The sequence below is a fragment of the Micrasema longulum genome, unplaced genomic scaffold (assembly GCF_059751315.1).
Source record: "Micrasema longulum isolate JH-2025_06_02 unplaced genomic scaffold, ASM5975131v1 h1tg000108l, whole genome shotgun sequence".
Lineage (NCBI taxonomy): Eukaryota > Metazoa > Arthropoda > Insecta > Trichoptera > Brachycentridae > Micrasema > Micrasema longulum.
Window position 1 is genome coordinate 130,417 of NW_028277314.1, and position 14,571 is coordinate 144,987.

General features: G+C 30.2%; 1 protein-coding gene across 1 annotated transcript; it reads right to left on the minus strand.

Annotated features, from left to right (window-relative positions):
• Positions 1–6,400: 6,400 nt before the first annotated feature.
• On the minus strand, positions 6,401–14,413 carry Rab19 (RAS oncogene family member Rab19). Its single transcript, XM_088237847.1, has 4 exons — positions 14,123–14,413; positions 12,456–12,540; positions 8,425–8,681; positions 6,401–7,251 (listed from the first exon to the last, which is right to left on the minus strand). The coding sequence occupies exons 1-4, from the start codon at positions 14,333–14,335 to the stop codon at positions 7,138–7,140; spliced, it is 669 nt and encodes a 222-aa protein (XP_088093973.1). The 5' UTR covers positions 14,336–14,413; the 3' UTR covers positions 6,401–7,137.
• Positions 14,414–14,571: the final 158 nt, after the last annotated feature.

Consider the following 14,571-nt stretch of genomic DNA (forward strand, 5'->3'; position numbering starts at 1 on the left):
TTGACTTTTTGTCAAAACATATTTTGTTTAATTTTATCAGCGGCGGGAATCACAAATTTCACTGTTTGAAAAGAAATATAAAATCCAGACTATTCATTTTGAAAATACACAAATGATTAATTTGTTACTGAATTAACATAATAATGTAAGAAGACTTGCAGATAATAATTATTATATAATAATATTGGCTAGTTTTTATAAGACCATTTAATAATCTCGAAGACACTAGCAAAATAAACATCCATTTATTGATTTGCACCATCATACTAGGCCAGGAAGCCAAATTACAGCACAGATCGCCCAGGCTTGAGAAAAATAATGTTTAATTTGTGTGATCTCACCGGGAATCGAACCCAGAACCCTCTGTGCGTGAGGCAAACGTAACACCGCGTGGCTGGCTAGTTAAAAGTATATATAGCCTATATTGAAATGTAAAATGAGATAAAATGACACCATCATTCTGTTTTTTACTTTGGATGTAGTTGTGTAGATGAAGACATTTATTTTTAAGTAGTATTAATTTTATAGAGGTAAATCTCGACCAACCAGCCACAAAAAGTGGCTTTGTGGGATTTTTGTATTTACTAGTAATATTTATTTTTATGTACCACTATTTTTTACTTCTGTACTTACATACATATTTCAATAAAAAAATATTATTTTAAAAATCAAATGGAATTATTTTCAAATACACAATTTTAAAATATAAAACTGATTTGTTTAACGACAGCTGTTGTTTCGGGGAATTGATGTTAATTATTGAGACAAGCTAAATAAACTGTGTCGGAATAAGATAGTGTATGCATAATACACGAATGAGACTTATATTTCATATCATAAACTTGTTAAGAAGAAAAACCCACTCAGTAAAATAGTAAAAATGAGATTCAATGTAGAAGATTTATCTTCTAACTTATGAGTGATACGTAAATTATGGACAATGCATATTTTTGTATAAAATTTAAAACTATGGAAAAAAATAAATATTTAACCAGGCTTATGAATACCTAATTCTACATAGTATAATTTATGATACCTGTATTTTTATTTTATACGAAGATATCTTGTTCCCAAGGTGATGCGGGGCCTTATAAACTTGGTACAGAGTTACGCTTAGGCATAGCGATAAAATAAGGATGAGAATACTATCATTATTCTACCAATATAATAAGGATGGTATTCTCATTCTTATTTTACCACTATGCTAATTCTACCACTATACCTAGGCGTAACTTTATGCCAAGTTTACAAGTAAGGCCCTATAGGATACTAAATATGTACAAAATTAGAAATATTCAACTTCTAGTACAGAGACTAGTCAAACTAATGATAAACATGTAAAGTTATAATAAAAAAGACCCATAATTTTGATATCTAAATAATAAATTTACTAATACAAAATTGCAATCTAGACAGAAGACATTCTAAATATTACATGTTTAAAAGATTTCTAAGATTTCTAGTCCAAATAGGAAAATAGCTACAACCACTTCTGTTTTATTCAAATAAATGGTTGTATGTTACATTTAGTTTGTTTTTTTATTTAAAAATTAAGCCCAACACAGGGCTTGAAAAAATCACATTTAATTATTGTGATAATGGGCGTCATAGGCGAAGTTATATTTTTATCCTTCTTAAATATATCCAATTCTTGTGTGTTGAAAATATACATGGACTTGTCAATTATAAACAATAGGCATTTTTGTTATTATTAATATAAATTGATTATGGTAATTATTAGTTTAATGAGAATTTGAGCATTCTTAAAATATATGCCTTAATTATTAAGGTGTAGTTCATAGCTACAGAAACAAAAGAAGTTTTTTAAATGACCATTTTTAAACTATGAAAAAACACAGATAATAATTTTACAGATTAAGGAAGAAATCATTTAAAAAATCATCTATAATTTATCATATAAAAATAAAAAAATTATCCACATGTGTGTCATCTTATAAATTATTAAAATGAATAATGTTTAGCTTGGAGACAATCAATTTGGCTCATATTGCTTATGTGTTTCAGAATATTATCCTGATAGTTTGTACACGCATATTATGCAATTAACATTTTAATTAAATTCGTAATTGTAACACCGAACTGCCAATGCATTTATATGGTCATTGAGAATATTATTTGTACAGTAAAATTCTCAAAATGTAATATTTGTCTCAATTTTGAAAAGAAATTATGCATACCAAAAATGGAACGTTGAAAGGAGCCACACATTAACACGTTCGCGGAAACTTTTCTCATAGGATCCACTTATACGGACACATATCATAACTTTCTGTTTTTTTTTTCAAATAAACCACCAACGATTGGATCATAGTTTACGGTTTGAAGTGACTAACATACTGGGACACTTTTGTTGCTAACTATTTTTTATAGTTTTAAAGGAACACAATATCTTCCCCTACCATTTAATTACTTAAGTTTCACATAGGCTATATCCGTCTTTTCACTACCAATGTCTTTTAGACTGACCACTATAGGTGCCATTTTCCTAAATGAGAGACATGATTTTGACGGCTATGACCAGCATAACCGCAAACGTGTTAAGGTAGAGTTTTATTAAATCTCCATTCTCATACTGACCACTATGACAAGCATGAATAAGATCTATGGTATAAAATAAAACAAAAACATATGCCAAAGAATAATTAAAGCGAGTTGTTTTTTTTTGGGGAGTACATTTAACTAATGTAAACATAATTATGTGTAAGAAACATAGGAATGTACTTAGTCCATCGTAATTACACATATGTATTTGTACATAATTACCATATTAATAAAAATGGCCAACTGCTGAAGCTGTTTGGAACTAAATATGATTTTAGTTACACAAGATATCATTTTATAATCACTATGTTGGCATGGATAGATATTGAAAAATACATGTTTTTGAAATTATCTGATCACACAGTTGTATTTAAGATGATTTATGAATATGTACAAACATATTAGAAAATTAATGTGTTTGAGTATTCTAAAAAAATTGTTTTTGACTTTGACTTTATTAGGTTTTTAAACATTGGCATATTAATACATAGACACGCCCTGAGCCCTCGAAAATGATGACACTTTACTCATGCCCAAACGCTCAGTCGTGCCCAAAGGGTATTGAGTTGTTTTTCGACCGCCAGTCAGCTGTGACATTTAGAATCAAAACCAAAATGCCTGCTTGTGTCATAAAAACGTGTAAAAACCTTTCGGATAAACATTGTAAAAAGGACTGTGTAACTTTTCATTGATAAATATATGTTCATGAAATATGTGATCAACAAAGCTTAAAACAATTAATGTTCTAATACAAATATTTTTTTGTAAACGTTGAACTACGCCGAGCGGCACAATTGCGAATCTCTACTTACTTACAGGGACGGAAATATAATAAATGTGAGTCAGTAATATTATTTTTGCATTCCCCAAAATCCAGTGAAAATAAATTAATGGATCGAAGTTATGAGGAATTTAAGGAAAAAATCTGATTGGGATCCTCCAAAAACGAATTATGATTGTTGACGTTGAAATACAAACTTTTTTATATCCAAAAAATGAGTATCCTTCAATTTTTGGTAGCATATACACGATCATTGAATGCAGCCCTAGTATAAAAAAAACAAACAATAAGTAACTATGGGTATGTTTTCGGGCACTAAAAAATATTTGACTTTATAAGGCGTGTCTATGTATTAATATGTCAATGTTTTTAAATAATTAATTTTATTGAAGACTTAATATAGCATTACTTTAGTTCTAATCATTTTTCATACATCAACAAACAAAGAAATACAGCTGTCAAAAATATAAAAATCACATAGAATTACCAAACAATTTTTAGTGTTAATTAAGATTAATAATTTTAAATTTTATACTATCACTGAGAATTTTTTAAATAATGCTGACAGTAAAATTATTTTAAAAATAATATGGAAGAGTATTTTAAGACATTGAAATATTTCTTGGAGAATGTTCATGTTCATTCAAACATGGTTGAGAGGATGTGTATAATTTTCAAACAAATTATTGAAATTTTCCATGTAATTTGAATAACAAAAATATGAATACACACATCCATTATGTACCTACCTAATGTCAATTGAAGGGTACACGGCAAGAACAGGTTCATTGAAAAATAGCCCATTTTACAAAAGAGCAAAAATAAGAATAAAAACTAGGTTTTCAATTAATGTAATATGTATTTTTACATCAATCACAGGAAAGAACAAACAGAAAAGTTTACTTTATATTTTAAAAAAAAAATCCTTTCTTGAACGGACAAAAACAAGCTTGTCGCAGCAATTGTTACATTTTGATTGTTTTTTTTCCAGCCGTTTATAAGACAGGGAGCCACCTTTTGTTAGCTGTCAAAATTTCATTTTATTGAACTCATTCAAGAGTAAAAAATGGCATTAACATCTTAAAAAATGCAAAGAATCCGTTTTAGCCGAGTACCTTTCAATCGTAAAATGTATAATATTAAAATTATTATGAAAAAATACTTTGTTATTAGTGTTATACAATTTTATCATTTTACAAGAACACTCCTCCAGTGGACGGGTGATATAAAGCTTGTTATATCTTTTACATATAATTAGTTTTATATCACCCGTCGATGGGAGGAGTGCTCTCCCGAAACTATAGTAGTATTCTTGTAAAAATAATAAAATTGTGTAACACTAATAACAAAGCTTTATTTTCATAATAATTTATAATGAAGTGTTACAAAGTAAATGCCGTTCGATTAGTACTATTGTATAATATTTGTTCAGTGTAAAACTTCCCTAAATGGCACTCTTTGTACCTATTTACTAGCATGCATGTAATTATTGTTAATTATAATTTAATTGTAAATAACATGTTTTAATTGCACGAGGTTGGACAGAACTAATATTACAAACTTCAATTATGGAATAAATTACATTATTTTCCATAAAGTTTTGTTTTGAGTCTAGCGCCATCTTGTTCCTTGATTCGTAAACACAAGCCTTAAATAAAAGTTGTCAATTTTCCTACCTCACCAGTGCTTTTGACATTAGTTAAAAAAGCATAGAATTAAGAATAATCCAGGAGCGTAGAATCATATTTGAATACATCGGACTGTGTCCAATAATTCCCTCACTTTGGCCGCGCGCATTCGTGATGCCGTCGTGAAATGTTGCACGATGGGAAAAAATATAATTATAACACAAATGTAACGTAAAAAGAGCAATCTGTTAGTTTCTCTAAAATTTTATTGAGCACGCGGAAATATTGATTGACACAACAGAGTAGATAAGTAAAGGGTCATTTGATAAGAGTAATTGAATTAATGAACTTTAAACTCAAAATGTAAAACAAATTTTATTTTACATAAAACGGATATTTTTATATCATGTTAAATTATATTTGATATTTTGAAGATAATGTCGGTCAAATGTCCACGACAGAGTTGTTTAATTCGAGGTCCGATTTTCATTATTTCTCTTATTAGATGAGCAAAGTAGGGTAAAAAAAATTACTACCCTGGCAACACTAACGAAATTTCCATTTGTTTCTTCCACAGTCTGACAGATGGAAAAATAATTCAATTTTTAAGTAAAGCATTTGCTACTTAAACATTTGTTTGCTAATTACACATGAAATGTGATACCATCCTGTTTCTTTAAGATCCTAGCAGTATTTCTACACTTTAAAAGGACACAACACGGCATAGTTGAATTCAAATCAGGAGTTGCGTACTGAGCGACGTCTACAAAGAAACTAATGGGTCAAAACATAAACCTATTCATTTATGAGTAGTTTATTTGCCTTCTGTTTGATGTGCGTATGCGGTTTCTGGACTATTCTTAATTCTATGTAAAAAAGGTTAATCAGTCATTTGTGTGGAAAAGTATTATTACAGATTTTCATATTTTTACAAGTAGGATTTATTTAACATTTGAAAATGTACAAATATTCACTAGTAAATTTCATTTCTATGATAAAAGGTTGACATCTTGAGCTGTCACAGATTTTTTGGAAAGACTTGTATTTACAATCTAGGGAGTACGGACTTGAAATTATCAATGAGAATTTTTCTTAAATTTATAGAGAATATTTTTTAATGTCAATATAGATTCATAACAGACAGTATTACCGATTTTATTACATTCATAACCACTGCATATAATCTAATAAATATTAATTTTGTTGCTTCTAATGATTTCAACAGTAAAGATAAAAATGTTAAATTAATGTAATAAATATTTATTGATAGAGATTCATACAAATCAGACCAAACAATTGTGTGATAAAATTGGTATAATATTTGGTTCATAGTTTAAAATATAATATTATCTGTAGAAATTTGCAATGCTGTAGGGGACAAAAGAATAAATGTTTAAGAGAGGAAAAGTAAAAGTAAAAATGAATTGTGTTTATTATTTTTGTTCATACACTGATGTTAATGTATTGAAGTAGATATTGGGCAAGAAAAATGCATTATTTATGCATATGTTACTTTGTGGTATAATGGCCAAGACACTTAACTAACACACGGGCGGTTCCGGGCTCGATTCCTAGTGAGAACACAAAAAATTAATGTGATTTTTGTTAAGTCTGGGCGTTCTGTGCTGTAATTCACCACTGTAATTGGGCTTCCGTGCCTGTTGTGGTGCAAAAAAAAAAAAATATCTCAAAAACGATTTACACTTTGTCTCTTACAGCATTTCAAATTTCACCAAATGAAATATTAATAGATTAAATATCATAATATTGAGCACAGCATTTCAAAACCCATCAAAACAGATGATTTATCTAAAAATAAACAAAACGAAGGAATTTCTTAATAACTTTTGCCTTAAATGTAATAAATGAAATTTACATTTAACCAAATATTTTATTATTTAGAATTGAAGATTAACAGGTGCGAGTTCCGGCACATTTTTCTCACAAAAAAAGAGCTGCCCACAATGTAATAAAGTATTCGTCTTTAAATAAAGTGATAAAAAATATTAGTGGGTATATTTAGCCTCAATTAGGTATTTTGATATTTCGGTGGGAATAATTACATATATAAAAGTCACCAGTTCGAGTCTCACATGCGTTTAACAGATCTATCACCCGAGAATGTTGTGGATTAGAGAGTTTGGCCAATAGTGGTCGGTGACGTGTTCAAGTATTCCTACTTCCGCCACCGCACGGACTACACTTACTTATGGCACTCCCGCTCCCTAGGATTACAGAACCGTCCTCTCCATTCTGTACTTCGCTGCTTTCGTGGCGTCTCTGGTAAAACAGAATAAACAAATGAGAACAAAATAGGGATATAAAAAAAATTGGATGACGTTGAAAAATATAAAACAGAGATGGAGAACTTTTCGAGTAGGGAATAAGAAAGTCTACATTCACAAGGCTTATGACCTGTCATTGGCTAGTTTAAGTGCTTACACACTGCATACAATGCACTATTTACTATTTTGCCTGTTTGAACATCCAAATATCTCACCCATATAGATGAGTCCATTGCAGATGAAGTGAGCCAACTGACAAAATGGTCAAACTTTTGTATTCCAAGTCTTAACTCTACGAGCTTTTTGTCATCTTTTTTTTTACTAAATTGATATTTTGAATTATTATGAATGTTTTGTATATAAAGGAACCAGGCAAAAAGGTTTTCGGATTATACCGATTACAGAAATGTTACATGAGCAATGAGTTTCCTTCACCTTTAAAATGTCGGTTAGTTTACTTTACCTGAAATATGCTCAAAAAAAGTCAAAAATGAGAGCAACAAAAACAGATAGATGGAAGAATTTTTTTTAATGTGTATGTATATTTGTACTTTCCTTTTCAAATATCTAACAAGGAATAAAAAATGTATTTAAAATAACTACCGGGTCAAAATATACATATAGCAACAGAGAATTCTTCGATTGTCAATTCAATTGTTCAATTCTTTGATTGTAAAAAAAATAACATTTAAAATGCGCGTCTTAAAACATACTTTTTTGTCTTATACTTAGTTTCAATAATAAAGTCTTATTTTATCTTATCTTATTTTATTTTATTATATTTTACCTCTAATTCTTAATATTTTAAATATATTTGTATTTTCGACACTTGACACTTGTGCAATATTTACACACATGTCCACCCTCATTCCAATATAACACCCACTCACCCACCCTCTCACTCACTTACACTCACACAAACACACTAGTATGTATTGTACGTGTATTCAATGTATTTCTGTGGATATCTGTCATTGGTTTTATTCTCTGTATATTTTATTTGTTGTATTTTTGTTACATGTATTACTGTTGATATCCCCAATAAATAAAATAAAATAAAAATTTAAAAAAAGAAACAAAATAAGCCATAGCCAATTATAAAAAAAATCTTGATGGAATATTTCTTCGTACTCGGTTAACAGGTTAAAAAGAACGAGTAATTGAATACCTTAAGTTCAGTGGCCAGGCACATAAAGGCATCCTCTACATTAGTATTATCCTTGGCGGACGTTTCCATCACGAACATAATCTCGGGAATGTACCGACACATGGCTTCCGCCTCAGCAAATTCTACTTCTCTCAGAGTAGCGAGATCACACTTGTTACCAACTAATAGAAGGAGAGCTGTAGTCGATGTGTACCTTCTGACTTCATCTATCCACCGCTGGAGAGATAGGAATGAGGTCCGTTTTGTTATATCATATACTGAAAGAAAAAAAAAACGAATTAGTTAGGTTTTAAAATGAACAGTAATTCACAAAACGTTCCTCAATCGCCACAGTTTATCTACACACAGGAGAATTTCACAAAAAGAAAAACATGTTATGTGAAGTACTGGTGACAATAAGCCAGTATTTCTTTGAAAATTTGGGCTTAACAATAATCATTTTCCAATTTTGTTTGGCTGCTTCAGTTTCAATGTTGCAGAACAGCTTTCATTTAACATATTGAATGTTACATATGCATAGTTACCCATGTAATATTTGAGGAATCGGCGAAAAAAACGGGATAATTGGGACAAACTCAATTTTACAGGACAGCCAGAAAACTAAAACACATACTTCTATGCAAATTGATGTGTTTTTTTTAAGGAGTTTTGTTACATTAAGTGTTTATATAGGTCAAGTGGTTTCTAGAAACTTTTTGTTAAAAGTAATGAAAATATTGGGAGTTGACAGTTTGAATTGCACTATTTTGATAGCAAATGGTGTAATTATGCCATTTTCATCACCGGCTCCTCATTTATAATGCATTCAATAATTTCACACAAAAAAAACATACTTGTAGAAAAGTATGCAGGCTGAATACGATGATTTGTCTTAGGCAGGTAAATCAATGGAAGAAAAAATATCCTTAATTTCATTGGAAAATACAAATCTCATAAATACAGCTGATGTTGATGCGTTTTTATACTAATAAATTAATTTTTAGAATAATTTAATTTTGATAATTTACATTGCAAGTTTTATTTAGATGCATATTTTATTGGTATTTTATTTATTGTTTTTATTAGTTTTATATTAATTAATTAATTTTTCACAATAATTTAATTTTCATCATTTATACTGTTCATTTCATTTAAATTTATTTTTTAATTACATATATTTTTCGTACACTTTGCCCAGTTAACAAAGGAAAATACTCCGTTCCAAGCTAGGCAATTACATTTTAATACAATAATGTTTGAGTATGTCCAAATGCTTGCAGACTGGCTGGATTTCCTCCCTAGGGAGTTATTCATATTTAAATTTACTTAACAATTTAAGAGTTAAGGAAATGTGGATATTCAAACATGGGCAGAATGGTGAATGTTACACAGTGTGTAAAGTGGCCACTTAAACCAGCCAATGACAGGTCATAAGCCCTGTAAATGCATAGACTTCCATATTCGCTTCTCATAAATGTTTTCTCTCTCTGTTGAAATAAATTTATACAGGGTGTTCTTTAAACCCTGCCGCATCCGAAGCCACGATGATGAGTATGGGCAAGAAGACATATTAGCATATTTAAAAAAATATTTAGAACAAAGAAAAATATTCAAAAAAACAAATGGTTGCTTACTTCTGCAGGGGAGAAGTGAGGGGAGCGCGGCGCAGTGTCAGACTCCCCCTTCTCCCTCCCTGTTTTACCCCTGCAGAAGTAAGCAACCATTTGCTTTTTTTGATATATTTTTTTAAAAATTTTATTCATTCAAAAAAAATATTTTTATGTGCCAATATGCCTTGTTGCTCATACTGATCATTGTGGTTTCGGATGTGACAGGGTTTAAAGAACACCCTGTATACATTTTAATACATAATAATTATTTAAAATTAAAAGAAAGAACAGACTAATAAAATATAAACTTACTATTATACACATATTGATACATATACATACACACATACATATACCCATGCGCATACACATTAAATATATAAAATTGAAACTTCATGATTGCCTTTTGTATTTTTTCATTATTTCTTTTTTTCATTTTCAACATCCAGGAAGAATCTCCAATCCGCGGCATGCATCTACTTCTCTGATTCTCTACGACCAATTTCAAGAAAGAGCGAGGTTAACACTCCACTTAACACAATATTTATTATATTAGTCTTTACGTATGATTGAAGAAAAATAAGTAGTGTTTTTTTTTATTAGAATATTTCTGTATATTAAATTTAAAAAAATATTGTTTGTAGACCAGATAAATACATTTGTCATTTGTAGCCAATAATTAAAAAAAAAAATTATTATAAAAGTTTGCGAGTTGATACTTACTAGGCTAACTGCCTGTGATTTTTTACTAAATAATGAATAAATACTAAAGGTACTAAATTGTAGTCAACCATTTGCAAACATGTCGTAGATAAATATTTATCCAGAGTGTCACCGATATTACGAAAATGAAATTGGAGATTTTAACCACATACGATGATTGATATCAGGCAAAAGCAATCAATGACCCAAGGGTCAATAAGCAATCCGCAACAACGATAATATAATTAATTGATTACTTTTTGTGCAAGATAATTATAAAATATATCAAAGCATGTGAAAGTGACTGATGTAACAGTGTACATAGTTTAAATTTTCATTTAATTTATTTGAGTAAATAAAACAAGTGGAAAATAAAGCCAACTTTCGATTGCCACTATATTATTTTGAGATGTTATCTTTGAAACCTAGCTAAAATTATAAGTAAATAATAAAATTAAATAAACAAGGGCACAAATCACATTAATTTTTAAAAATATTATAAAAGAGATAGAGAACATTTTGAGAAGAAAATATCATCAACCGGTCTAAAGAAGAAGTAACATTAAGTATTTTCAAGTTTTGCATAGTAGGTGAATGATTCAGATGACCCTCACCCACATCAATATAGGTTTCAGCTCTTTCACTTTACAAAAATCAATAAATGGAAGAATTTAAGATCTATGGATATTGAATGAAAAAATAAAATGTAGGAATCATAGGGATGATTATTTACCTAACATTTTTAATTCAGGTGTAAATTTTTTATATAAATACACATAAAGTGGTCCGTGCTGTAATGACTTAGACGTTTGCCTCAAGCACGGAATATCGCAATAATGAAATGGCATTTTTATTAACCTTGGATATTCTACGCTGTAATTCATCATCATTCCATGTCCGCTCCTTAGTTGGAGCATATGGTGTCCATAAAGAGCCTCAATGCATCTCTATCGGCTGCTAGCTCTTGTGCGTCCTTCCAAATCAGGTTTGAATATCGTAGTTCTGATATAAACTGCCGACGAACAGCCAGCAGTGAATGTCCAGGACATCGAGAACCTGATGCCTTGTAAAGTAGGCAAGCGTGGTCAAGGCTCTCAGGAAGCATCCGCAGTAAATGGCCGAGCCAACTGTATCGCCTCTGCTTGATGACATTTGTCACCAGAGTTTTCTGCGTCCATTCTCTTATTACTTTATTCCTGACAAAGTCAAACCACCGCACACCCGAGATTTTTCTGAGAAACCTATTCTCAAAACTCAGTTATTTGCTGTTTTGGGCCCTAGTGAGGTGCCACAATTCGCCTCCGTAGAGGAGAATAGGTGTTATGCAGGCGTTATATACCTTCATGTAACAAAAATGATCAAGATATGCTGCAATTGGTGTACCAATGCAGTACTCTATGATGATAATATAGGTGGCATTTGGTTTTCACTATTTCACAGTAAATATTCAATCACCAGACAGCCTTCACACTGTTGAATGTGGTGCCTGCTACTCCTAGCCAGCTACTCAAAGCTGCCATTTTCTGTAACATATACTTCCAGATATTTGAAACTCACCACCCTTTCGATGATTTGGTTTGACAGAGTCGGGGGATTTATAGCATCAAGGCACGAAGTGTTACACACGGTAACACGCTGTAATTCAATACTGTTATTGAGGCTCATGAATAAAAAAAAATAGGTATGGCAATGTATTGCTAATGAGAAAGTAAATACAAATGTTTTTAATCAATGTAATACCTATAATAACTCCATTGGCAGATCTATAATAACTTTGTGTGATTGTTCGAAATCTTTCCTGTCCCGCTGTGTCCCAAATTTGCAACTAAAAATAAACAAAAAATACTTTTAGCAATAATCAGAGTTAAATAAATAACATCTTAGATAACATTGACTTATTTGTGGTTGGCATAACTAAGGGCGCAAAAGGGGACAATGAAATCAACATAATGTGGACATTTACACTCTTGTTTATCAATAAATAAATGTAGAATCGAAACCAGTGATATTTTATTTTGGATACCTTACTAATTGATAGACAATATATGTACCTCAAAGGATAAACCGCGGGAGTCACATTAATTGAAATGTTCAGGAAACACGATATTGTGATTGTGCGATCTCCAAAACATGATAACTTTTGAACCAATCAAAATAATCATTATTTTGATGATAAAAGTAAATATTAAAATAGCGTATTTAGGACTACTGATGTTTTTTGCATTATAACAAAGTGAACATCAGATATTTTTTCTCTAGTTTTATCCTTTAAGGTACAGATTGTTATTTTTAAAAGGAAAAATATATTTGGAGTTTTTAAATTTTGAAGGCATTTTCGTCTTAATAACCTAACATGGTTGTAATAACCTAACTGTGTTAGAAAATGGAAAATAATTTATTATAGAGCAAGATTCAAACCTTGGACTTCTGATCCGCGAGTTTGCGACGGTCCCATGAAACCCAGTCTTTAACCGATATTTACAAATATTTTAATTTTGAGGTCATCGTCAAGTAGTAAAGAACTCAATGTTGGCAAATACGAACTAGGCAGTGTTCAAACTTTGAACATTACATCAATAAAAATGAATGTGTCTTCACTGGGGTGTCCCGTTCCAAACACATTATTGATTTATTATTATTATTTTCGTGTTTACATGTATTTCACTTCTATTCCATAAAAACAAAATGTTCTGATCATTTTGTGGGAATAAAAAGCATGTAAATGGAAAAACTTTCATAATTCCTGTAATTATATTTACAGATATAAAATGTCCATAAATTTTAATAAAATAATTCCAAAGTGATACATCAAATTATTATGTTTTGAGAATGACCAGTTGATTTAAAATTCATACACCCATATATTTATCGAAATTATGCTATTCAGATACGATTCTTAAGTCCTGAATTGTAATTAAGGTCTGTTAAAAATTACTATTATTATTATTAATTATATAATGATCACAACACCCAGTTCTAGACATGAGTCATGGCTGCTTTCAAGGAAAGTTTATATAAGTTCTCATCTTATGTTTGAATCCAAGTCTTTCTATCAATGATGCAGCATTAAAATACATTTTTCGTTACTAACGCACTGCTCAATTACATAAACATAAGATGGTTTTATATTTCTAATACCAGTTTAGGGTGATTTTGTGAAATGTAATGATTAAAAAAAATCTTCATTCCATCTCAAATATATTACTGTGTATTATTTCTTAATGAATATGTGTTGATGATATCCAGATGGTTTGTTGAATATATTTACAACTGTTGGATTATTTTGTTTACTAAAATAACTAAATTTTTCAACATACAAGGTTAGCGTGATCTAAAAATAACCTTACTGACAATGAATGTTGTTGATAAATAATAAATGATAAATCTGGTTGAACCTTTATTATTACCTTAACTTTTTTCCCGTCGACAATAACTGTTTTCATAGAAAAATCTACGCCTATTGTATTTCCATGTCGTTCGATGAAATTTCCCGATTTCAATCTTTGAACTATACATGTTTTACCAGTGCCACAATCACCAATCAAAACTATTTTGAATAAAAAGTCAAAATGTTCATCATTTGATACACTCATTAAAGTCGTCGGATTTCGACTAGACATTTTTAAAAATATTTATTTTGTCATCTGTCAATTAAAATCACTACTGTTATTGTTCGGCCATTTTTAATTTTCTAAAGCAGAAGAGAGTTGTCATTTTACAGTTTAAGTAACATAAAAAGTATAAAAATGAGTATCGCGGGGAAACCTAGACACGGGGCTAACAACAATTTTTAATAATAATTAGTATACAGTTACGTGATTATATATAGCAAAATAAACGGTGCGCGTGCATAACA

Excerpts from the sequence above, each read along its gene's own strand:
- Rab19 (XM_088237847.1), bottom strand. The coding sequence starts at position 14,335 with ATGTCTAGTCGAAATCCGACGACTTTAATGAGTGTATCAAATGATGAA. Across the intron at positions 12,541-14,122 it reads TCGACGGGAAAAAAGTTAAG|TTGCAAATTTGGGACACAGC; the intron begins GTAATAATAAAG and ends GTTTATTTTTAG. Across the intron at positions 7,252-8,424 it reads GCCTGGCCACTGAACTTAAG|AGACGCCACGAAAGCAGCGA; the intron begins GTATTCAATTAC and ends CTGTTTTACCAG.